This window comes from Schistocerca piceifrons, chromosome X (genome assembly GCF_021461385.2).
Source record: "Schistocerca piceifrons isolate TAMUIC-IGC-003096 chromosome X, iqSchPice1.1, whole genome shotgun sequence".
Taxonomy (NCBI): Eukaryota; Metazoa; Arthropoda; class Insecta; order Orthoptera; family Acrididae; genus Schistocerca; species Schistocerca piceifrons.
In genome coordinates this window covers 308,468,711-308,493,187 of record NC_060149.1, presented here as the reverse complement: position 1 = coordinate 308,493,187, position 24,477 = coordinate 308,468,711, and the positions used below count along the sequence as shown (strand labels likewise).

The 24,477-nt window shown below is 42.9% G+C and overlaps 1 protein-coding gene across 1 annotated transcript in view; it reads right to left on the bottom strand.

The window, feature by feature from the left end:
- LOC124721162 (acetyl-CoA acetyltransferase, cytosolic-like) overlaps window positions 1-24,477 on the bottom strand; it is a 91,510-nt gene that overhangs the window by 33,604 nt on the left and 33,429 nt on the right. Inside the window, exon 5 of the mRNA XM_047245991.1 lies at window positions 20,656-20,885. Within this exon, the coding sequence (XP_047101947.1) occupies window positions 20,656-20,885 (230 nt within the window). The remainder of the gene's footprint in view (window positions 1-20,655; window positions 20,886-24,477) is intronic.

The window sequence follows — 24,477 nt, the reverse complement described above, 5'->3', positions numbered from 1 at the left end:
GATGGGATCTTAACATTACCCACGATAAGAGTATACTGGCAGCATAAAATTGAATAACTATCCTGTGCATTATCCCAAGTCTAGCTTCAAACAGCATTAGATATGAAGTCACAACAAGGTAACTTGTATTTATATTTGGATAAAAATGGACATCACACTTTACCATCATTTGATCTGGAAAATACTGGCTGTCAGAAAATATTGCAGTCTCCTTGTCACAATATGTACTTTCCTCAGCAAATGGTAATCACTAGAGTCGATTATCGCTGTTGCCTCTCTTTGATACGTGCATGTTTGCTTTGTAATCTAGCATCCTGAAAGTGGAGTCAAGCTGGGTCAACTGACCCAAGAAACTTCATGGACATCACATTTAAAAAAGGATAGTACTGTGATATGTTAGCAACTTCAATATCTCAGACTGGCATCGTTACATGGCAGTGTCCTGTTCCTACATGCCTACTGGAGAATCCAGTATCACATAGTTCTATGTTTTGCTGCATAATGTGATCAAGAACACCGTGAGGAGTTCCAGCTTCTGACACCACCAAATTCCCTTCCTCAACAACAGTGATGACATGGTCATGAATATCCTGTGGATGACGACGCAAGGCTCAGGTAATGTGGCTGGATTGAAAGCGAAGTTGTTCTGGCCTCTGGCCACAAATTGTTTACTGCCATTGGATGTTGTAGAACGCACGGTGCGATGACAAACATAATCTGTTAACATTGCCAGTGAATACAGATGAATACTGCCACCTCATGTAGGAATTACGTCTAATGTGATAAATTACTCCAAAACGATGTTCCCCTTGACCTTTCAATGATGTTTAGCAGTTTGTGTTCATGCAGAGTTTGGGTTACTAAGATATTAGTTAAAAACTGAAGACAAGAATCATCACATGCGAGTGTTATACCACTTTCAAGTGGACTTTTGCGCAGCAGTTAGACTAATTGTTCAGTCTGTAGTCGACATATTCAACCTGAGAGAATCAGCAACTATATTGACATTTAAACAATTCTCACTTATTCTTTAGTTTCAGTTGCACATTTTTAATTATATGTGCATGTTTGGATGTGTCTGGATTATCTTCAGATCTAAGCAGTTGCATCAGCAACCTGTCTTTTTTGTGTCAGAACCTTATGTTGGGTTGTGTTGGGGGAGGAGACCAAACTGCAAGGTCATCGGTCTCATCGGATTAGGGAAGGAAGTCGGCCGTGCCCTTTTCAAAGGAACCATCCCGCCATTTGCCTGAAGAGATTTAGGGAAATCACGGAAAACCTAAATCAGGATGGCCGGACGCGGGATTGAACCGTCGTCCTTCCGAATGCGAGTCCAGTGTGCTAACCACTGCGCCACCTCGCTCGGTCAGAACCTTATGTCACAGTACTCTTATATGAGGTTCTGAACAGACAAGAAGGGCTGCTGACTTAACTACTTGCATGATCCACAGACATTGGAACATGGCACACAATTAAAAAATGTGCAACTGAGACTGAAGAATGAATTAGAATTGCCTGAGTATTTACTGATGTGGGCATCACAATTTAAAATCCTTGCAGTCTTGTTTTCTTTTATTTCATATGGATAATTAACAGTGCTTAATAAAACCAAAGATTACTTAACACAATTACACAGTAATATAATAATACAGTTAGGGATAATACAATATGCAGTTACAGATAATCCTAACACATACTGTTTCATATTATCATTCAAGCATAGTCTTACCTGTAACACACACAGACATATTTTCATGAACATAATCCAAGTTGTTTTTTTTTTCTTTTTTCTCCCCCCCCCCCCCCCCCCCCAAGCAACTATTAAGTAAAAGAAAAGTTCATGCACCAAAGTGTCTCTTATTCATTATGCAAGATCCAAAGGCATATATGTCTTCAATGCTGGTATGACATTCATTGCCAAACCAAAGTTCAGGAAGAGGCTACCTGAACAGTAATACGACATGATATGTGTTACAATTACATGTATGCACCAATTTTTAAAAATAGGCCTATTGACCTAATCCCTTATACAAGAGTTACTTTTGAGTCATTCTCAATCAATGAAAATCAGTGGGATGCCATGTGAAGCCTCCTCTTGCCAAAATTCAGTAATATAACATTAGAAAACCTGTTTTATTGCTGCTACTGTTGTGTAGTCTGAATAATCAGCTTCTGATAATCTTTGTCCTACTGCCAGGCTGAGATGGACTTAATTATGTAATTAATTTATTATTAATATTACTGTTGTTATATTTTTGCAGGAGTCAGAATCATCCCACATGTGTGGATTAATGACAGATATTGACGCCAGTTCTGCCACAATGTCACCACAAGTGACCCTTACTGATTTACAGCCTAAAAACTGTCACATCTACAGAGGAAAATTAATTGCACATCAGAATAGAGAGTTGTTTTTCTTACAGCAAGGAACAAAACAAAAAGTCTGTTACAACTTAACACGAATTCAAACCTCTGCCCTTTTACACACAAAGGTTACAGGTTGACCAGTTAACTAAGTGATGTTCAGCAAAACTTGCCATGTTAAGTGTATGTAGTGCTTCTGCTACAACTTAACACTGAATCAAACTTCTGCACCTTTAGATAGAAAGCCTACAGGTTGGTCATTCAGCTACAGTGTTGAATGCTTTTTGGAAATCTATGAAGATTAAATTTACCTATTAATCTGTTTACAAGATATAGTGTATGAATAATGCAAGCTGTGTTTAATGCTAGTGGATTTTTTTGAAGCTATGCTGCCTTTTACAGAGAAGCTGCTTCTATGATCTCACTACCTACACAGTAGAGTTCCTTCACTTTGTGTATTTCAAGCTGACAGAATGGGTTGCGCGCACACTAATAAAGAAATCTTTCCAAAATTTGTCTGAATTGCTCCTCAGGCGTCTCTACAAGTAGCAATAGGCTAATATTTTATTTTAATTTATTCTTTAGTTATTCCAAAAAAATGTGACCAAAAACACAAAACAAAAACATCCTCATTTCAAATGTCTGGCCCATTTTATTATTTTGTCAAGTTTCACAAAGCTGTGCTATTACTCCATGTGCAGTATCCTATAAATTAAGAAAACTGTTTAATTTCTGATTTCAGGTAAGATTTGCAGACAGCAGAACTTCTGTCATGAACACTCCTCATTTTGGATAGAGCAACTTTAACTCCTTGTATGGGGCCCGTAAATGATGAGTGAATTTCTTTTTTTAAAAAAGTTGGCCAAGAATCAAAAAATAATGTACAAAACGAGGCAAATGGATCCATAATTTTTTCCCCCCACATTCTGTTCTAAGTTGCTTGTTTCCGCTCAGATAATCTCAATTTCCATAACATTTTGCCAAATGAGTTATGTCATTTGCAAACGCTACACTGGTTTACTAGAGAAATATAGCAAAAAAAGTATTCCTTCAAATAATTCAACCCACAGCCATGGAGCTCAACCACCATTAACAAGGCTAAATTAATGTCTAGATTATCTTGTTCTTTCCCCAATGTATGTACATTTATGTTTTAAAAAATTCATTCACCACCTTCATTATCTCTTCAACATTAAAGTTAAACAACAGAGGAAAGAAGATGCAATCCTGCCTTAATACGAGCTTCAATCTTTCTAGATTTTTTGCTTTCATTTTTCGTCATTTTATTTTTGTATATATTTCAGACTGTATTTGTCAGTCTCTGTTCTTTATGCCAAATCTTTATAGGATTTCAGGCTTCTTATTACCAGTTTCATTGTCAAAAGCTTATACAGAAATGCTGTGAAGGTATCCTCATTTAAGTTATCTTGTTTTATTGGCACACAAGATCAGAGATGTTGGATGGATGAACTGATGTGCCTAAGGGACCGAATGATGAGATCATTGGTCCCTTAATACTTTGTATGGTATGTCAAACCAAGAGTAGTCCCTAGAGAGGAAGGACACAGAAAGCAAACCTCAATGGACTCGATTGTACCTGTTTAAGGGTGAAGGTGGGAGAGTTGCCCAGCCCAGAAAGCAGCTGGAGGACACCAAGACATTTTATATGATCGAAGACACACCCTCTGCATTTGACCAGCGCTTCCACATCCTCCATTATCACAAGAGAACTAGCTACACAGACAAGATCAAATCTCAGGAAAGAACAATGATGAGTATGTCAACCATCACCAGAGAGTAAAAACCACTTTCATGGGTAAAATGTGAAACCAAATATGCTGCTTTGGTATCATCCACTACAGACAGGCACCACACCGAGAGTGGGGTGGATCTTCACATCACAGGATATGGTCATGGGTCAGCCAAGTGTGGCCAATGCAAAGCCGACAGAGGACAGTAGATTCCCTGCAAGAAACACGAAGGGAAGGAAACCATGATATACCAATACACCTTCCAAGTCTCCAACAACTGTAGGTGTAGAGTCAATCGAAGATCCGGTTAGAGTACCCCATCTCCAAAGTCAGCATCCTGCTGGCCAAATTGTCAGCATGTTTGTTCCCTGGGATTCCAAAGTGACCAGGGGTCTATACAAAGATTACCAACCTTCCAGCATGGTAGAGGCCATATAGGAGATCCTGGCTACTCAGAACCAATGGGTGTTGAGCGTAGCACTGGTCGACAGCCTGAAGACTATTCAAAGAATCACTGCCAATCACTGCATCTTGCATGTGTGTAGGCAAAAGTGGTTCATCTGTCAACAGTAGAGCCATCAGTGTAGACCATGTCTGAGCCCGGGAATGCATTAAGGACGTCCAGGACCAGAGGGTGAAAAACCACAGCATGTATTGAACCTTTTGGTCAGAAGGAGAGATTGAGGCATATCCAAGGATGCGGTACACACAAAATTTCTGCCTGACAAGGGCAATAGTGGGGAAAGATGGCACTCACAGCACAGACTGTAAGAGAGCTGCGATCGTGACTCCAGACCTTGGCCTCTGTTGTGGGAGGTAGATCTTCCTACCAGGAAAAAATACATGGTAGTTCGGATTCTCTGGGGAGCAGCAAATGTTTACTGCATATTGAGCAGCAGCTGTTGGTGCCTGATATGTAGGGGAGGGATCCCAGCCTCCACAAGTAGGCTGTTCACAGAGCTGGTCCGAAATGCACCTGTTGCAAGCTGGACCCTAGAATGGTGTATTGGGTCCAGCATTGGCGATACTGAGACACATGCCAGACTCCCATAATCAAGACGCAACAGGGTCAGAGCTTTGTAGAGCTGCAGAAGTGTAGAGCAGTCTGCACCCCCAACTGGTGTTACAAAGACAGTGAAGAGTATTAAGGTGTGACCAGCAAGTTCACGTAAGTTGGTGAAGATGGGAAAGCCATATCAATTGGGCATCAAAGACCAAAAAATGATAAGCCTCCAAAACATTGAGCATTTGTTCATTGCAGTAGAGTTATGGTTGGGGATAGACAGTATGGCAGCAACAGCAGTGCACAACACATGCCTCGGTGACAGAAAACTGGAAGCCATCAGTGAGAGTCCAGGTCTGCATCCTTCGTATGACACCCTCAGTCAGCATTCTCAGCAACACCCACATATGAGGAGCAATAGTAGATGCAAACAGTCAGCATACAGGGAAAGTTTCACTGTGCATCCCCCAGCTGCAGCTAGACCATTGACAGCCACCAGAAAAAGGGGCACACTCAATACATAGCACTCTGGGATCCCATCCTCTTGTATATGGGGAGTAGTGTAGGAAGCACCAACTTGAACCCGGTAAGTATGACGAGGTATGAAGTTCTGGACAAAAATTGGTGGGCTTATGTGGTGTCATAAGCTCTACACAAGCCGAAGAACACAGCAATAAGATGTTGATGCCAGGCAAAAGCTGACTGAGCAGCTGGCTCCAGGTAGACCAAATTGTCAGCAGTAGAACAGCCTTGGCGAAAACTGGTCTGGGACGGACCCAAAAGACCACGAGACTCAACTTATCAACACAGCTGTCGGCTCACCATGCATTCGAGCAACTTGCAGAAAACATCAGTTAGGCTAATTGGGCAAGAGATGTCCATCTCAAGGGGCACTTTACCTGGTTTCAGAATTAGGATGATCATGCTTTCACGCCACTGAGAAGTAAACTCATCCTCACTCCAGATAGGGTTGAAAACTGCAAGGATCTGATGTTGGCAATCCACTGATAAGTGTTTGAGCATTTGGCAGTGGATGCGGTCTGGCCCTGGAGCCACGGCAGGTTGGTTGGTTGGCTAGTTTAAAATATGGGGAGGGGGAAGAGACCAAACTGTGAGATCATTGGTCCTTTGTTCCCGGTAAAATAATTACTCAAGGGAAAGAAGAAAAGAAAGGAGACATACAGCACAATAACAGGAGGAAGGAAGAACCAGAAGAATGACAGAAGGACAACCAACACTACTATGGTCAAAACAGGAAAAGGAAGCCACAGAGGGAAGCAAGAAACAGGTAAAAGGGGTAAAAACAAGAGAACAGATGACTGTGGCTGGCTGACCACGAGAAAAAAAGGGAAAAGCCAGCCACTCTGTGACACATTAAAACATCCACCCTAAAAGCATTAGAGTGTAGAACACGAAGGAACAAAGGACATGTGCTAAAACTTATATAGAATGATAAAACCCACCGTCACATATAAAACGTAAAACCAAATTAGCCGATGAGGCGCTGTCAGCTAAAATTAATGGCAACGAGTCCAGTAACTGAAGAGTCCATCGCAGGGCAGCCAAAGGAGGACAGCTCACAAAGATATGGGCCACTGTCAGCCGCGTGGCGCACCAACACTGAGGTGGGCTAGGGCACTGAGGAATACCCCCTCACTGAATGGAGCATTATAAGGTTACTGGTGACATGTAGTAAACTGTAAAGGAAGTTGCTCTGCTCTCTGAGGACACAAACTGCAAGTTGATAATTTTCATATGAAGATGCTCGAGCATAATGAAAAGCAAAATTTTCAGCAACAGTGTCAGTAGCAGTGCAGACATCACCACTCACACAGATACAAGGAACACCTGCTGCTACGCTCCCTAGTGTTCACAGAAGTGTCAGTTCTTCCCCACACCTGCAAAGAAGGCATACATGGTTCAATTGTAGCAACATACCCCTCCCAGTATTCTTGTTTCTGTAATTTTATGAGGTGGCAGACCTGGGCACGGAACCATTTAATGGCAATGAGTGCTCCATTAACTCACGTTGTTTATGGTGCTGGAGAGCCCATCTGAAGTCTCTAATCACCACAGCGATTTCATGGGTCCACCAAGGTACTGTCTTCCGATGGGGGTGATCCCAAGGAAGAGGGGACCACTGAGTCAGCTGCTGATAGAATGGCTGCAGTTGTACTCTGGACAACCACATCGGTACCTCCATGTGGTGTATTTCGTTTTTGTTTTGTTTGTGGTTTTAGGGCGCAAAACTTCTATGGTCATTAGCGCCCAGCCCGTGACGTAGAAAACAGGAAAAAAACGAAATTTAAAATCAGCAGCAATGGAAACATAGTCAGAAAATTGGAGAAACTAAAGGCAGAAGGAATGCTTAAAAGTCCACTATAGAAAGGGGTTGGTTGTCCACAAAAAAAAAGCTTCAAATGACTGACGTCATTTCACTGTCACTAATAAACTGTAGAACGCGGTCAGCTGAGCGCGTGTCATCTGCTAAAATCGACGATAGATCAGGCGATAGCTGTAGACGGGAGCGTAACGGATTAAAATAGGGGCATTCAATTAAAAGGTGTCTGACCGTCCACAGCTGAGAGCAGTGGGGACAGAGTGGGGGAGGATCACCGCTTAAAAGATGTCGATGACTAAAAAGACAGTGCCCTATCCGGAGTCGAGCTAAAATTACCTCCTCCCGACGACGCGTTCGGGAGGAAGAGGTCCAAGCGCAAGGAACGGCTTTCACTTCCCGCAATTTATTGTGGGGAAGTGTTGACCAATGCGCATGCCATAAATGAGTAACTTGGCGACATAAACCGCTCCGTAGATCGGTAAACGGAAGAGACTGAAGAGCTGGCCGAGGAAGAGAGACTGCAGCCTTGGCCGCTATATCGGCCGCCTCATTTCCACAGATACCAGCGTGTCCCGGGAGCCAGAGGAACACCACTGAGACGCCCCCCAGGTGGAGCAAGCGCAGACAGTCCTGAATCCGGTGGACCAGAGGGTGCACAGGGTAAAGAGCTTGGAGACTTAGGAGAGAGCTGAGAGAATCTGAGCAGATTATGTACTGTATCCGCTGATGGCGGCGGATGTAGTGGACAGCCTGGAGAACAGCGTAAAGCTCTGCAGTATAAACCGAACACTGGTCGGGAAGCCGAAAGTGATTTGGGGTGTCGCCAACAATATAGGCACTCCCTACACCTAACGATGTTTTCGAGCCATCGGTGTAAATAAATGTGGCTTCCGTCATTTGTGCACATAGAGCAGCAAATGCCCGACGGTAAACAAGTGTAGGGGTACCATCTTTGGGAAATTGACATAGGTCTCTGAGCAAGTCGATCCGGGGACGGTGCCAAGGCGGTGCTGTACCCCAAGTTGTCAAGAAGGTTTTAGGAAAGCGGAAGGAAAGAGAATGGAGCAGTTGACGGAAGCGGACTCCCGGGGGTAGTAGGGAGGAGGAGCGGCCTGCATACCCGACATCAAAGGAGGCGTCGAAAAAAAGGTTATGGGCTGGATTAGCAGGCATGGAAGACAGATGGCTAGCATAACGACTCAGAAGGACTGCCCGCCGATTGGACAGCGGAGGTTCAGCAGTCTCAGCATAAAGGCTTTCCACAGGGCTGGTGTAAAAAGCTCCAGACACTAAACGTAATCCACAGTGGTGGATAGAGTCGAGACGCCGAAGAATAGACGGCCGAGCAGAGGAGTAGACTATGCTTCCATAATCCAATTTCGAGCGCACTAAGGCGCGATAGAGGCGGAGAAGGACCACCCGGTCCGCTCCCCAAGAGGTACCATTCAGGACACGGAGGGTGTTAAGGGAACGCAGACAGCGAGCCGAAAGATAGGACACGTGGGAGGACCAGCACAGTTTTCTGTCAAACATAAGACCCAAGAATTTAGCGACGTCGGAAAACGGAAGGTTGACAGGACCTAGATGTAAGGAGGGCGGAAGAAACTCCTTACGTCGCCAAAAATTAACACAAACGGTCTTACTGGGAGAGAAACGGAAGCCGGTTTCGATGCTCCACGAGTAGAGGCGATCGAGACATCCTTGAAGACGTCTTTCAAGAAGGCTGGTCCTTTGAGAACTGTAGTAGATCGCAAAATCGTCCACAAAGAGGGAGCCCGAGACATCAGGAAGGAGACAATCCATAATTGGATTAATGGCGATGGCAAACAGTACAACACTCAGCACGGAGCCCTGGGGTACCCCGTTTTCTTGGGAGAAAGTACGGGAGAGAGTAGTGTTCACCCGCACCCTAAATGTGCGCTCTGCCATAAATTCGCGAAGAAAAAGGGGCAGCCGGCCTCGAAAGCCCCAAGAGAACAGTGTGCGGAGGATGCCTGTCCTCCAACAGGTATCGTACGCTCTCTCCAGATCAAAAAATATTGCTACTGTTTGGCGTTTCCGGAGAAAATTGTTCATGATATAAGTGGAGAGAGCAACAAGATGGTCAACAGCAGAACGATGCTTTCGGAATCCGCATTGGGCTGGTGTTAAAAGACTGCGGGACTCCAGCCACCAAGCTAAACGGTAATTCACCATACGCTCCAAAACCTTACAGACACTACTCGTGAGAGAAATGGGGCGATAGCTAGAGGGGAGATGTTTGTCCTTTCCAGGTTTCGGAACGGGAACGACAATAGCTTCCCGCCATCGCCTGGGAAAGGTACTGTCGGTCCAAATTCGATTATAAAGGCGAAGGAGGTGACGCAGGCTATGGGTTGATAAATGCAGCAACATTTGGACATGGATACCATCCGGTCCTGGGGCGGAGGAGCGAGAAGTAGAGAGTGCAGGTTGGAGTTCGCGCATGGAGAAAACAGTATTGTAGCTTTCGCGATTTTGAGAGGAGAAGCAAGATGCCGCACTTCTGCTGCACGTTTCTTCGGGAGAAACGCTGGCGGGTAATTTGAAGAGCTCGAAATCTCAGCAAAGTGCTGACCCAATGAGTTAGAAATTGCGACGGGGTCCACTAAGGTATCATGCGCGACAGTGAGCCCAGAGACCGGGGAGAAACTAGGCGCGCCGGAGAACCGTCGAAGCCGACTCCAAACTTCCGAGGAGGGAGTGAAGTTGTTAAATGAGCTAGTAAAGAATTTCCAGCTTGCCTTCTTGCTATCGCGGATGACGCGACGGCATCGCGCACGGAGCTGCTTATATCGGATACAGTTGGCCAAAGTTGGATGGTGACGGAAAATGCGAAGAGCACGTCGCCGCTCACGTATTGCGTCACGGCAGGCCTCGTTCCACCAAGGAACTGGAGGGCGCCGGGGCAATTCGGAGGTGCGTGGTATTGAACGTTCCGCAGCTGTGAGAATAACGTCGGTAAAATGTGTGACCTCATCGTCGACGCTGGGAAAGCGACGGTCATCGAATGTCGCTAGAGACGAAAAAAGTGTCCAATCGGCTTGGGCAAACTTCCAGCGTCGCGAGCGCATATATGGCAGTTGAGGCTGCAGTCGAAGAACACATGGAAAGTGGTCACTCGAGTGTGTATCATCAAGGGCGAACCATTCGAAGCGCTGAGCTAGCGGAACAGTACCGACCGCAAGGTCCAAATGGGATAAATTTGCCGTGGAGGCAGACAAAAATGTAGGGACCCCAGTGTTGAGGCAGACTAGATCCGCTTGGTGGAAGACGTCTAGCAATAGTGAGCCACGTGGACAAGGATGTGGAGATCCCCAAAGCGGGTGGTGGGCATTGAAGTCCCCAACCAGCAAATAGGGGGGTGGAAGCTGATCAAGAAGATGAAGGAGATCAGCTCGTGCCATTGGTGTAGACGATGGAATGTATACCGTACAAAGAGAGAACGTGTATCCAGAAAGGAAAAGACGGACGTCGACAGCTTGGAAGGAAGTGTTTAAGGGGATTGGGTGATAATGGAGAGTATCATGGAGCAGAATCATGAGTCCTCCATGGGCTGGAGTGCCTTCAACTGAGGGGAGGTCATATCGGACGGACTGAAAATGAGGGAGAACAAAGCGGTCATGGGGACGCAGCTTTGTTTCCTGAAGACAGAAGATGACCGGCGAGTAGGATCGTAAGAGGATCGACAATTCCTCCCGATTGGCGCGAATGCCGCGGATATTCCAGTGGATAATGGACATAGGGTGAACAGAAAATGGAGGAACGGCACCAAGGGTGCTGTCAACTCAACGACTGCTCAGAGCTTGCGACCGACAGCATGGAATGGCATTCAGTCGAAGGCAGAAGATCCTGATCCATAGGTTGGTCAGGAGCAGCTCCTGCCACCAACGATCGGCCAGTTGACCGGCCACCAACAGTGCGCCTCGGCGACACAGAAGATGGCCGAGGGCGATTTCCGCCAGGTGGTGCTGTAGATGGGACACGCCTTGGCGGAGAAGGAGAGGAACTGTGTTTCTTCGTAGCCTTCTTGGAGGTATGTTTAGATGAAGGAGGAACCGATGGTTGTGAAGTTGCAGTACGTAAAAACTCTTCACGAGAATGCTCTTTTTTTGTAGACTTGGCGTCTGACTTTTGGGCTCGAGATTTAGCAGAACCCGACGAAGGGTGAGCCATAGAGTGGGCAGGCGAAAGAGGTGAGGTTGAACGGGCGATCTTTGCGCTGGCCGATCTGACGACCGTGGTACTAAATGTGAGGTCGCAAGTCTGCGTGGCCGCCTCCTTTGTTGGCCGAGAAGAAGCAAGGACAGCGCTGTATTTTCCTTTCTGAGGCACGGTGGGCTGTCGACTGGCGAGTAACTTTCGAGCAGCAAAGGTCGACACCTTTTCCTTCACTCTTATTTCCTGGATCAGCTTTTCGTCCTTAAAAACAGGGCAATCTCGAGAGGAAGCAGCGTGGTCACCCATACAGTTGATGCAGCGAGGGGATGGAGGTGGACAAGCACCCTCATGGGCATCCCTGCCACACGTAACACATTTGGCCGGATTGGAACAGGACTGGCTGGTGTGATTAAACCGCTGACATCGATAGCAACGCGTAGGGTTTGGGACATAAGGGCGAACGGAAATTATCTCATAGCCTGCTTTGATTTTTGATGGGAGTTGAACTTTGTCAAAAGTCAAGAAGACAGTGCGGGTTGGAATGATGTTCGAGTCAACCCTTTTCATAACCCGATGAACAGCGGTGACGCCCTGGTCAGACAGGTAGTGCTGAATTTCTTCGTCAGACAATCCATCGAGGGAGCATGTATAAACAACTCCACGCAAGGAATTTAAAGTGTGGTGCGGTTCAACCCGGACAGGGAAGGTGTGGAGCAGAGAAGTACGCAGCAATTTTTGAGCCTGGAGGGCACTGTGTGTTTCTAACAACAGGGTACCATTCCGTAATCTGGAACAAGACTTTACAGGACCCGCAATTGCGTCGACACCTTTCTGAATAATGAAAGGGTTGACCGTGGAAAAGTCGTGACCTTCGTCAGACCGAGAAACAACAAGGAACTGTGGCAACGATGGAAGAACCGTCTGTGGCTGAGACTCAGTGAACTTACGTTTGTGAGCAGACATAGTGGAAGGTGAGGAAACCATTGCGGAAGAATCCCCCATGATTACCGGCGTCTCCGATGGCGCGCTCCTCCCTTGTGGGGGCCCTCACCGAGGGCACACCCGCCTTAGGTGATTGTTCACACCTCAGGTCACACCTCCCGACATACGGACGGAGGGACCAATCGGCACTTTCGGAAGGTATCAGCTCGGGTAATCACCCCTCCCTGGGCCTGGCCTTTACCAGGGGGTACGTACGTGTCCTACCTGTCTACCCGGGGCGGGGAATTACGCGTTACCCCGTCACCGGCTACGCATGGAAGTGCGTGGGTCGGCCTTCAGACACGCACAGGGAGGAAGAAAGAGAAAGGGAAAGGAAAGAAGAGGGGGTCTCAAACGCCGCAGCGGAGAAAAGGGTAAAGAGAAGAGGTAAGGAAAGGAGATGGACAAAGGAAGGAAGAAGACATACAAGCAAGGAAGAAGAAGAATGCGGTACATTTACAAGCGTCCGTCTCCGGACGTAGGCGCAAACCATACTCCCAGAGGGGGAGAAAGTGAAGGAAAGAGCAAGAGGTGAGGGGGGGGGGGGGGGGTGAAGACAGGGGATGGGGAAGGATGCGGAAAGGGAAGGTATGCAGCCCGGAAAGGAAGGAAGGCCACATTAGCTCGGGGCCCCGTGCTCGCTACGCACGTATCCACAAAAGAGTTGTGGATCCCCTGGGGGGTCCATGTGGTGTAGTGAGAAGGGCGATGGCAGTGGTGAAAGCATCCCAGTCAGCTTTGCAGAGAGCCGATCTGGGTAGACACCCAGGTAAGTGAAGCCGAGGAAGGGTCAAAACGATTGGAAAATGATCACTGTCGCACAGGTCACCATGGACTCTACAGTGCATGACCGGGCAAATACACTGGCTGCAAATGGAAAGGTCATTGGCCAAGTAAGACCCACACGCCACACTGAAGTGTGTGTGAACACCAGCATTCAAGAGGCAACGATCGAGCTCTGCGAGCAAGTTTTCGACAGCTTTGCCATGGCCAGTTTCACCCCATAAAGGGTTACAGGCATTGAAGTCATCCAATATAAGAAAGGGTGGGGTGGGCTGAGGAAACAGTGCAGACAATGCATTCTTAGGCACTTCATCATCGGGTGGAATCTTCACATGAACAGAAACAGTCACAGACTCCAAAGTTGTACTGAGTGGCATAAAAAAATCTCATTTTGTTCATGATTACACCTCATCCTCCAGTCCTGTTGCAGGCTTATCCTACCCCATCATAGGCCAGGCCCCCTTTGAAAGCAGCGATGTCCTATGTGAACTCTGCTGCAAACACAGCATAGCTTTTTGTGTTGGTATGACTATCAACCAGCTGTTCACCAGGAGAAATGACCACTGTCACACTGTCACCAAGAACAAAGTTGACCACTGAGTGGCAAAACATGCACAACTTCAATGGTTGCTTCACAACCTGGGCCACCTGCTTCCTTCCCTCTACTAACAGCTTCTCTGAATCATGCAGATAGAAGTTATCCTTACAACATCTCCTCTGCTCCTGTAATTTCCCTGGCTTCAATTACCAGTAACTTACTGCCAATGCACCCTCCATACAAGAGTTTCCCCATTCTCCATCCTGTTATCTCCTCCCAATTCATGTCCCCACATCACCTTTAGTGTGCGTCATTCCCCACCAGCTCCAATGACCGTGCCTGTGTACTCGCCACCTCTCCATCCTACATTCCTAGCCAGCATGCCAGCTGTCACCCTCCAAGCTGAAAGTCACCCACCTCCAATCCCTCTCTCTGCCTCCCACCTACCTCTACCCACCCCACCTTACACTAACCCCATAACCAAGTCCACCTGCCAAAACGCATCACCAGCACTGTAGTCCAGCCGGCACTATATATATATGTGTTTTTTTAACTCTAGCTAGTAAAAGGGTTACTCCACATTCTAGCAAGTTTTCTTTCTTTCTGTGTAAAACTACATACAAATCAATGTTTCCGCTCTCCAGTGTCTCCTTTAATCCAGAAGTATTTATATTCTATCAGAACTTCCCTAGAACATTAATAATATTTTATTAGTGCGAGTTATTGGTAACCTACCAAAAGGCTTCTTGACTGAGTCAGTGGTGTTAGTCCCACATGGTGCAACAGTCCCATTGGGAATGTTTTTATTTGAAGAATTTGGAACTATTGTGCTCCCATGAGCAGTTGGGCAAATAATGATTGATCTTGACTGTCCCCATGTTATACAGATGAATCTAATATAACCAAGGTGTGGCAGTGCCCTAGAGATTGACTAATGACAAGTTTGCCTCAGCAGTTATCCAACCACATCAGTACGGGGTACACCTTGCAGCTGAGTCCCTTTTTATTTTGATAGGGGTTTGTGCTATTCTTGTCACCTGGGTTGTTCATCCCGGAGCCCCATTTCCTATGACACAACATGCCCAGAGCTTATGTTTATAAAGAACTTGCAGTGCTTGTCAGTTGTCAGTTTGAGAACCATGGTTTCACCAGACCTGTACCAGCCAACACTTCCAGAGGTTGCTGAGATGCTCCCTATTTGGCATGAACCAAGGGTTGTGCTGAAATTACTAAATGTCATGGACATGAAAAGCAGTCCTTCCTCTCTACAGCAATAAGCCAGAGTATTTCATATGTTACTCATGGCAATTTCACATCTGCCTTTCTTTTACTCAAAATGGCCAGCAAAGCAGCATTTCCTTCTTTATTGTACACTGATGGCCATTCAAAGTGCAACAATTTGAAGACAACATCCAACAAATGTCAAATATGTCAAATAGGGATAAAGTATACTAAATACTTGGATATGCAAAGATTAGCATTATTTCAGGGCAACTGTGTGTCTCTTCCCCTCCCACACGCACACTTGGTAACTGCCATCTACATTCTGTATGTAATGAAAGATTAAGAAATGGGCTTCTCAATCATAAACCATATTTGAATGCTGTCTGTCTGTCTGTGAGAAGATCATGTTATGCCTCCTCATATAAGAAACATCTACCAGCATGTGTTGTAATTAGACAGTGGCAGGATCGCAGTCTAGATTAGATTAGATTAATTATTCATTCCATAGACCCATAAAAGAGGGAATCATCCTGGGTGTGGAACATGTCAGATAAACACATTACAAACATGTAATTAGAAAAACTTGAGTTTCATTAATTTTAATGATCCTCAGACAATAAACAGTAAAATTATGTACACGAGTTAAATTTAAACTTCTAATATTTACAGGTTTAATACTTACATCTGCTTTCATTAAATTCATCATTCAGACATTTGCTAGTTTCTTGGCTATTACAACCAAGTATTGTCAAAAATTAAAGTAAATTACTCATTTCGGTGATCCTCAGTTAAGAACAGTCAGATTATGAACACGATTTAAAATTAAACTTCCACTATTTCCAGACTTAAGACTTACATCTGCTTTCCATACATCCATCATTCACACAGTAGGTAGTTACTTGGCTGTTACTACCAAGTATTGTCAAAAATTAAAGTATAATAAATTTTCATTAAAATGGTCTACTGCACTTGTTGAGAAACTCATGGATGGAACAGAAGGAGTTGGCCACCAAAAATTCTTTCAAATTATGTTTAAACTGTGCCCTGTCTGAAACTAAACTCTTAATGGTTGCTGGTAACTTATTGAAAATATGCATTGATGAATACTGGACTCCTTTCTGGGCAAGAGTAAGTGATTTTAAATCTTTATGTATATTGTTCTTATTCTTAGTATTGATACTGTGTACTAAGCAGTTAGTTGGAAAAAGAGATGTATTATTTACAGCAAATTTCGGAATAAATATACTGAGAAGCTGTGGTTAATATGCCCAATTCTTTGAATAGGTTTCGACATGATGTTCTTGGATTTTCACTACTCATTACTCTTATTATACGCTTCTGTACTCTAAAATTGTTTTCTCTGTTTGTGGAGTTACCTCAAAATATGATACCATATGGCATAATGGAGTGAAAATAAGCAAAATATGCCAGTTTTTTTTATATTTGCATCTCCTATGTCTCACATCATTCACATTGCAAACACAGGCTTGTTTAGGCGCTTTAACAGTTCATTAGTATGTTGCTCCCAACTGAATTTATTATCAAGTTGTAATCCCAAGAATTTTACGCTCTCAACTTCTCCTATTTCCATGTCGTCATATTTTACACGCGCACCAGAAGGAAATCTCTTGGAAGTTCTGAACTGCATATAGTGGGTCTTTTCAAAGTTTAATGACAGTGAATTGGCTATGAACCACTTACTAATGTCAGTAAAAATTTGATTAGCTGACCTTTCTAAATTTATATTTGATTTACTATTTATTGCAATGTTTGTATCGTCTGCAAATAAGACAAACTTGGCATCTGGTAATGTGACAGATGACAGATAATTAATATACACAAGAAACAGTGGTGGACCTAGTATGAGACCACCACATGTAATTTCTTCCCAGTCAGATGATGTCTGATTGCCTACTGCTGAATTGTTACGTAATGACACCCTTTGTTTTCTATTAGTAAGATATGACTGAAACCACTTTGCAGCACTACCAGTGATGCCATAATATTTTAATTTACTTAAAAGAATGCTGTGATTCACAGTCAAATGCCTTTGACAGGTCACAGAATATGCCAGTTGTCTCTAATTTGTTGTCCAATGAATTAAGGTCATTTTTGCTATAAGTGTAAATAGCTTTCTCAATATCAGAACACTTATGAAACCCAAACTGTGACTTTGACAGTATGTTATTTTCACTAAGGTTCTTAAGCAGACGCTTGAACATAACCTTTTCAAAGATTTTTGAAAAAGCTGGCATTAGTGAGATCGGTCGGTAATTTGACGGCATTTCTTTGTCCCCTTTCTTGAGGAGAGGTATAACTTCAGCATATTTAAGCCAGTCCAGGAATGTTCCTGTGACAAGTGCTTGATTACACAAATAACTTAAGATATGACTAAGCTCACATGAACACTCTCTTATTGACTTTGTTGATATATTATCATAACCACTAGAATGCTTTGATTTCAAGGACTATATATATGATGGGTTCTATTTCTTTGGGTGAAGTAAGTGTCAATTCCATTTTACTGAGATTGTTTGTGTGCACTGGTGTCGGATATTCTATTGCATTATTTACTGAACCTGACAACCCCATGCTATTAGTAACAGAGACAACATACTTGTTTAAATGGTTTGCAACACAACATGCATTTGTTACCAGGGTTTCATTTATTTTTAGAGCTATTTGTTCCTCTGACTTAACTATATCCCATATTGTTTTTATTTTATTGCTGGATGTATTTATCTTCTTCTCCCAATACAGGTGTTTAGATTTCTGGATAACCTTCTTCAATATTTTGCAGTAATTTTTGTAATGAGCTATAATGCTAGTATCAAAGGTGTCCCTACGTATCAGATAGTGTTTCCTTTTTGTCTCACATTATATCTTTATCCCTTGTGTGATCCATGGTTTCTTATTAGACCTCTCCTTAATTTGAGTTACCTTCAGGGGAAAACAATTTTCAAATAAGGTGCTAACTTTATTAATGAATGTTTTGTATTTTCCATTTGTGTCTTGGATGCTGTAAACATCCATCCAATTAATTTCTTTGAGCAATCTCCTAAATTTCTCAGTTTTTGACTGTTTTATTGGCCTTCTGTACTCAGTTCTGATAGATGTTTTACCACGACAATTTTCAAAATTTAATGTTAGGTGTTGCATGTCATGGTCAGATAGCCCATGTACTACTGGTTTTGTGATGTGGCTTAGCTGCCTAGAATTGTCTATAAATATATTATCAATGGCAGTCTTAAAACATTTGTATACCCTAGTTGGGAAATTTACAGTAGAAATTAAATTGAATGACAATGTAACTGATTTCAGTAACTGTTCACTGACAGTGTTTAAAATCACCAGCAACCACTAGTTCTTTGTTTTTTAATTTTAGATGAGATAATAAATCTTCAAGACCGTTTATAAACAGGTTGAAATTTCCTGAAGGTGCTCTGTATATGGCTATTATTATAAAGGACCTATTATGAAATTCTATCTCTGTTGCACATGCTTCTAAGTGCTGCTCTAAGCAAAATTTATTAATGTCAATATTCTTAAATTTAAAACTGTTTTTAACAAATGTGGCAACTACTCCTTTCTCCATCTTTTGTCTACAGAGGTAGGAGGCTAACTTAAATTCTGTAAGGTTTAACATATCTATACCAGTGGTCACATGATAGGCCTATCGAGGCTACAGTGCTTCGGTCCATGATATTTCTACTTATGTTGGTCGGGATTGCACGACTCATAAATATGGAATCAATGGGTTTAGGAGGATTATACTCAATGCCATGATGGAACTGGTGGCCCCACAACTAACACCCGAGAAAACAGACATTGTTTCTTCACAGTGTAGGATCATTCAGCCACATTACACACTAAGAGTCAGGAAATTGATTTCTTTGCAGCGAGACAAATATCCACATAGACAGTGCAATGAAGTCTGGAGTATCATGAACTCTTGACATGGTGACAATTGCTGTGGCTTCCCTTAGCAGATGTAAGTGAGCCCACAGTGGTGCACCAAGAAAACAAACATTAGCAGATTGCATCTGTCATTGTCATCACCACAGATCTCAGTCATGAAGTGTAATGGTATGGGGTGGTATTGGGTACATAATACGCTCACCTCTGGTTAGTGTAGCAGGTAATTAGGACAGCAGGTGTTACGTTACCAACATGTTAAGGCCATTGGCTGTGTTCTATCTTCAATGTCTGTGATATCTTTCAACAAGATAATGCATAACCACATACTGCCTGTGATGCCCTGCTCTACCTCAACATAGATCATGTTTGTTTCCTTGGCTGGCACATTCTCTATGCCTCTTATCCGCTGAAAACGTATGGGCATAGATTGCCAAAGGCTGGCATACCACCACTCACCAACAAGAACAATCTGACTCCATGCCCAGTAGCGTTAGAGCTAATGTTGCTGGCAGAGGTGGCAGCTCAGTGTACTAAATAAGTCATCCTGTAAGTGCTCAAATCATCTATAAATTTAATCCTATATTCTTCCTACTATACTGTACATGTACAATAAGGAAAATTTCACTATTTGCTATCCTTCCTGGTGTTGCAGTTTAAATGGCTAGTGCAGTGTATTTAAAGTTCTTTACAGTGAAATATTCTTAGTAATCTACTGAGACCACTGATCTCTAGCTCCAGGGATTTTCAGTGTGTTGTTCCAGTTCTAATTTCATTTGTTTATTTGTGACTGATTTATATACAATGCCCCCCCCCCTTCCCCCAACACATTCATGCACTTTTCTTTCATTTATATTCATGACTGCATTAAGGTATGAATCTGTACCCACATGCAGGTACCCAGATGTGTCATGCAGCCTAGTAATTGGTTCTTAAATATTTCTCTAAGCATGTAATAAACCAGTTAATGTCATTTCAGTATCCAAAACTTTTGGTGCACATTTGCTGTTCTATGTCTTTGGAAAAGGATGTACACTAACCCCAACAAAAATACTATTGCATAGCCCCATAAGTATTTTTCCCTCTTGTTTTCACCCCCAGTAAACATCCTCTAATAATACTATCATTGTTTCCCTAACTGATAATAGCATTCCAAAAATACTGGATTATTGTCTTTCGCAAAACTGGAAGGAATCCGAAAACTTGACAACTGGCTGAGTGTATTGGAGGCACCATGTTTTCGAATTTGCTTCTTTGCACTGGAGGAACCAAGTCTCATGCAACAGTATATTAGTTGTTTGTCTGATGATTTAGGGAAGTCAGAGTGTGTCTAAGATAGCGAATCATCCAAGACTTGAATCAAAGCAATGAACACCCATACCCAAAGCAGCCATTCTTTGTCTCTTTCAAGAGGTTAATACATTGCCTCCTCCTTCAATATTGCACAACTAATGTTCATTTTATAAAAGATAACAAACGCATGATTTCGTAAGACATCAATAATGCAGTTTCTCTCACTGTCATTATCATAACAGATTAATATCTATGTAAAAACAGGTCTCAAAAATTTCACTACCTTTCGGAAAATTGGTTTCAGCCTTTGCAAATTTTCAATTTTCAGATCCTTCCTGGGATGTTCGTCAGTTGATACTAACGTAGTTCCATCTCTCTGTGGTACAGGAACTGGTACAATTTCCTTATCAAAGTGTCCTTCTTGCTGAGATTTTGCATAACGATGCTGAGACTGAAGGGCAAACTCATCTTGTTGCTCACGAGTAATTCCCTCTTTGTCAGCAATTCTTTCCGCTGAAACATAAGAATGCCTATATGAAACCTGCTAAAACAACAAATTATTTTTACTTCAACTATTTTCTTTCATTATAGTTACAAAATTTACAGTTTTCACATTAAGCTAAAGAAAGGAACACAAATTAATTGTATCAATTCACTCCTGATAGACGAGAGTTTGGTGCACTATCACTTATACACAGTGCAAAAGCACTCATGCATAGCAGCACTGCCAGAGTAACACAAGAAAGGAAGTGTTATATAGTATTTAAGCATTGTGTAACATACTTTCAAGAGGAGGAAACCAATACTGGAATAACAGTAAGACACTGCAGCCAACACATTGGTTGTGTGACTTATTTCATACCCAGATTTTGTACACGATATTATATCAAAGGAGTTTATTCCAAAAACAAGATGTTAGTCATGCCATTTATAATTTCCAGTTACTGAAATAAAGTATTTTTCATTTCTCTTCAGTTGACACGTATTAAACAGAGCTACAATTTTATCAAGATATGATCTGATGCATGGATTACTCTCTTTATGATCTATCTGTAGATTTGAATTTTGTTATATGTCATCACAACAACAGAACCTTTACCTTTCATGTATCTACAGGGAGTGTAACCACATTATATTACTGTGCATGCCAAACAATGTTACTATGCAGCAACATCATATCTCTCAATTGTTATTGAACAATGAAAAGCATATTCAGTGGCTCATTCTATTGAAATTACATTTCCTCTTCAAGTCTATTCAAACTGGCCTGCAAAGTTCCGTACCGTGTCATAATATTCAACCAAGATCACAGTTAGTCAACAGTGTGTTGATCACACTCCATAACTGACTATAATGCAGTAATGGCCCATTTATGAAGTTCAGAAGCGTCTAATTTTGCCCAATACCAAAAGTTGTGTTTGCTTAAGGAATGACAAGAGATCACTCTCATCCTGTCTGTGGTTAACTTCAAAGCAGCAGACAATTTCTTTGAAGAGCTTCAAACATGAATCATTATTGATTGTTCTCACTTGAGTAACATTAAATGCTTTGGAAATATACTGTATTCTATGTGCTTTTTACAAATAAAGATTATTGTCTTCCTTATTTCAATTGACTTCTTACTGTCATTCGTGATTTGGGGTAAATTTCCTATATCCAATACAGCTCAAGCGTAACGGAGTTGATTGGTTACTTAGTTAACTCCAAATATCACACATCATGACGTGATTTCTATTGAAATAATGCAGTAAAAGTTCATTTAGAAGCTATGTACACAAAACTTGTGTGTGTATCTGGACATACTTGCTATTTACATATTACTAAATAGCACAAGAGAATGTGATTGTATTATTCTGGGAATTATTGAAGACAGGATGTAAGTAAGTATTATACTGCACATAAATTAATATGCAAAGTCTAGTATGCTGACTAAATTCTAATAATTAATGACACACACACACACACACACACACACACAAAGAAATTCATTCTCTCTCTCTCTCTCTCTCTCTCTCTCTCTCTCTCTCTCCCCCCCCCCCCCCTCTCTCTCTCTCTCTCTCTCTCTCTGATCGACCAATCTAAAATCATCCTGGAAAAAAGGCCTACTCTTGTTATAGTTTGACAGTTGTCAGAATCTGTACACCTTCCTTCAAAATTTCAACAAATCACAAAGTGAAATGCCACATGTTTTATCTGAATGTTTGAAAAAAAAAAAAAAAAAAAACTGCATGGAGGAATACTCATCAATTTACCATAAACAATGAGTGTTTCAACATCTCAAGTCATTAGTTTTCACAACAAAATAAGACTGACATGAGAATATAACCACAAGGTGTCTGGGAAGTGTGCAGAAGTTCTGCTGGCCATTGTGAACAAAAACCTTAATATATGGTCTATTCTGTGCAACTGTTGAGAGTCACATGTAAACATTAAAAACTGCTGGTAGTTTTTCTAACCATGTTCAAGTGACATTTTTAGGATACAGGCACTATTCTTATGTGACAAATATTTTAAGGTATGTTATAAAAAAATTTCAGAAGATACTTGCAAACTGCACCACTTTCTTCACTCTATTTTTGAAATTTATTGAAGTAAATGAGTGTTGGTTATTGAATGTAGCTGTGATGTTTCTTTCCAGCACCAAAACCACACATTGTGTATGCAATCAGTGAGTTCCATGTGTTAACATTCCATTTGAAAACCTTATCCTTCACTTAATCTCATCAATAATAAGCCAGGTGGTTGATCTCTGGATAACTGAGTGACCAAGTAATATAACCTCCCCAGCTATTTCACAAATTAGGAAGCAGCACACAGAAAATACCAGCTACCTACAGTTCCAATAATGAGGTGGAGCCTATCATGATGAAAACACACTGCCACGAGGGGGGGGGGGGGGGGGGGGGGAGAAGAAAAGAAGAACACTTGAAGAGATCTGATGACAGCATATGACACCTGGGAGATAGTAGATGTACTGATAATGATTTCATCATCATCATCATCATCATCATCATCATCATCATCCACCAACAGTCACCATAATGGCATAGCTACCAGAGTGCCATCTGTTTCTACACTGTAACAGGGAATGCTCGAAGCCAGAGGGCTCAGCGTGGTGCAAACATGTGACATAAGCAGTCAACCATGCCAGGGGGAGACACTAGGGCTTCCTACAGCCTACTTAGCGAGTTCGAAAGGGGTCAAATTTGAGCCTTCTGAGGCGGGATGGTCCTTTTGGAGAATTGCCACACAAACTGGATATGTTGCATCATTTATGTAACGATGCTGGTCTCAGTGATCATGTGAACTTTCTGACACTCACAGGTGAGTTTCTGGATGTCCACACAGCACAGACGCCCACCACGATCGACGTATTGTAAGGTCAGCAGTGGTAGGTCATACAGCTACCACAGAACAGATAATATGGCTGGTGAGCCCAAATGTGTCAACACAAAGTGTCGCGAACCAGTTATTAGCTATGGGACTACAGGCATCTGCACCTATAGCCCGTCTTCCACTCACCCACAGCATTGATGTACACGGCTTGAATGGTGCCACCAGAGGACCACTTGGAAGATGGAATGGTGCATCGTGGTCTTCAGCCATGAAAGCAGAGTCTTCCTGCATGCAAGTGAAGGTCGTTTGCATGTACGACATAGACCTGGTGAGCGCTGTCTCGTAGAGTGAATTCGTCCAAGACACACTGCCCCACACCAGGTTCTATGGGCTGTGTGTGATAAACTAAACCTCTTGTTTACCTATGGTGTTTCTGGATGGGATGCTAACTAGTGCTTGGTATGCACAGACTTGTTGACCCAGTCTTTTGCTGTTCTTGCAACAGGAAGGTGAGGTGTTGTTCTGAAAAGATAGTGCTAGCCCACACATTTCCTGTGAACCACAATGTGCTCTGTAAGATGTGTAGCAACTTCCCTGGCCAGTACAAAACTTTGGACTTGTCTCCAATCAAGCACATGTGGAACATAATGGGACACAACCCTTACGAGAACAGGTTGAGCAGGCGTGGCATAACGTATCCCACGACAGTATTCACCATCCGTATGATCAACTGGATGCCAGCATCTGCATTTCTATCCATGGAGGTTAC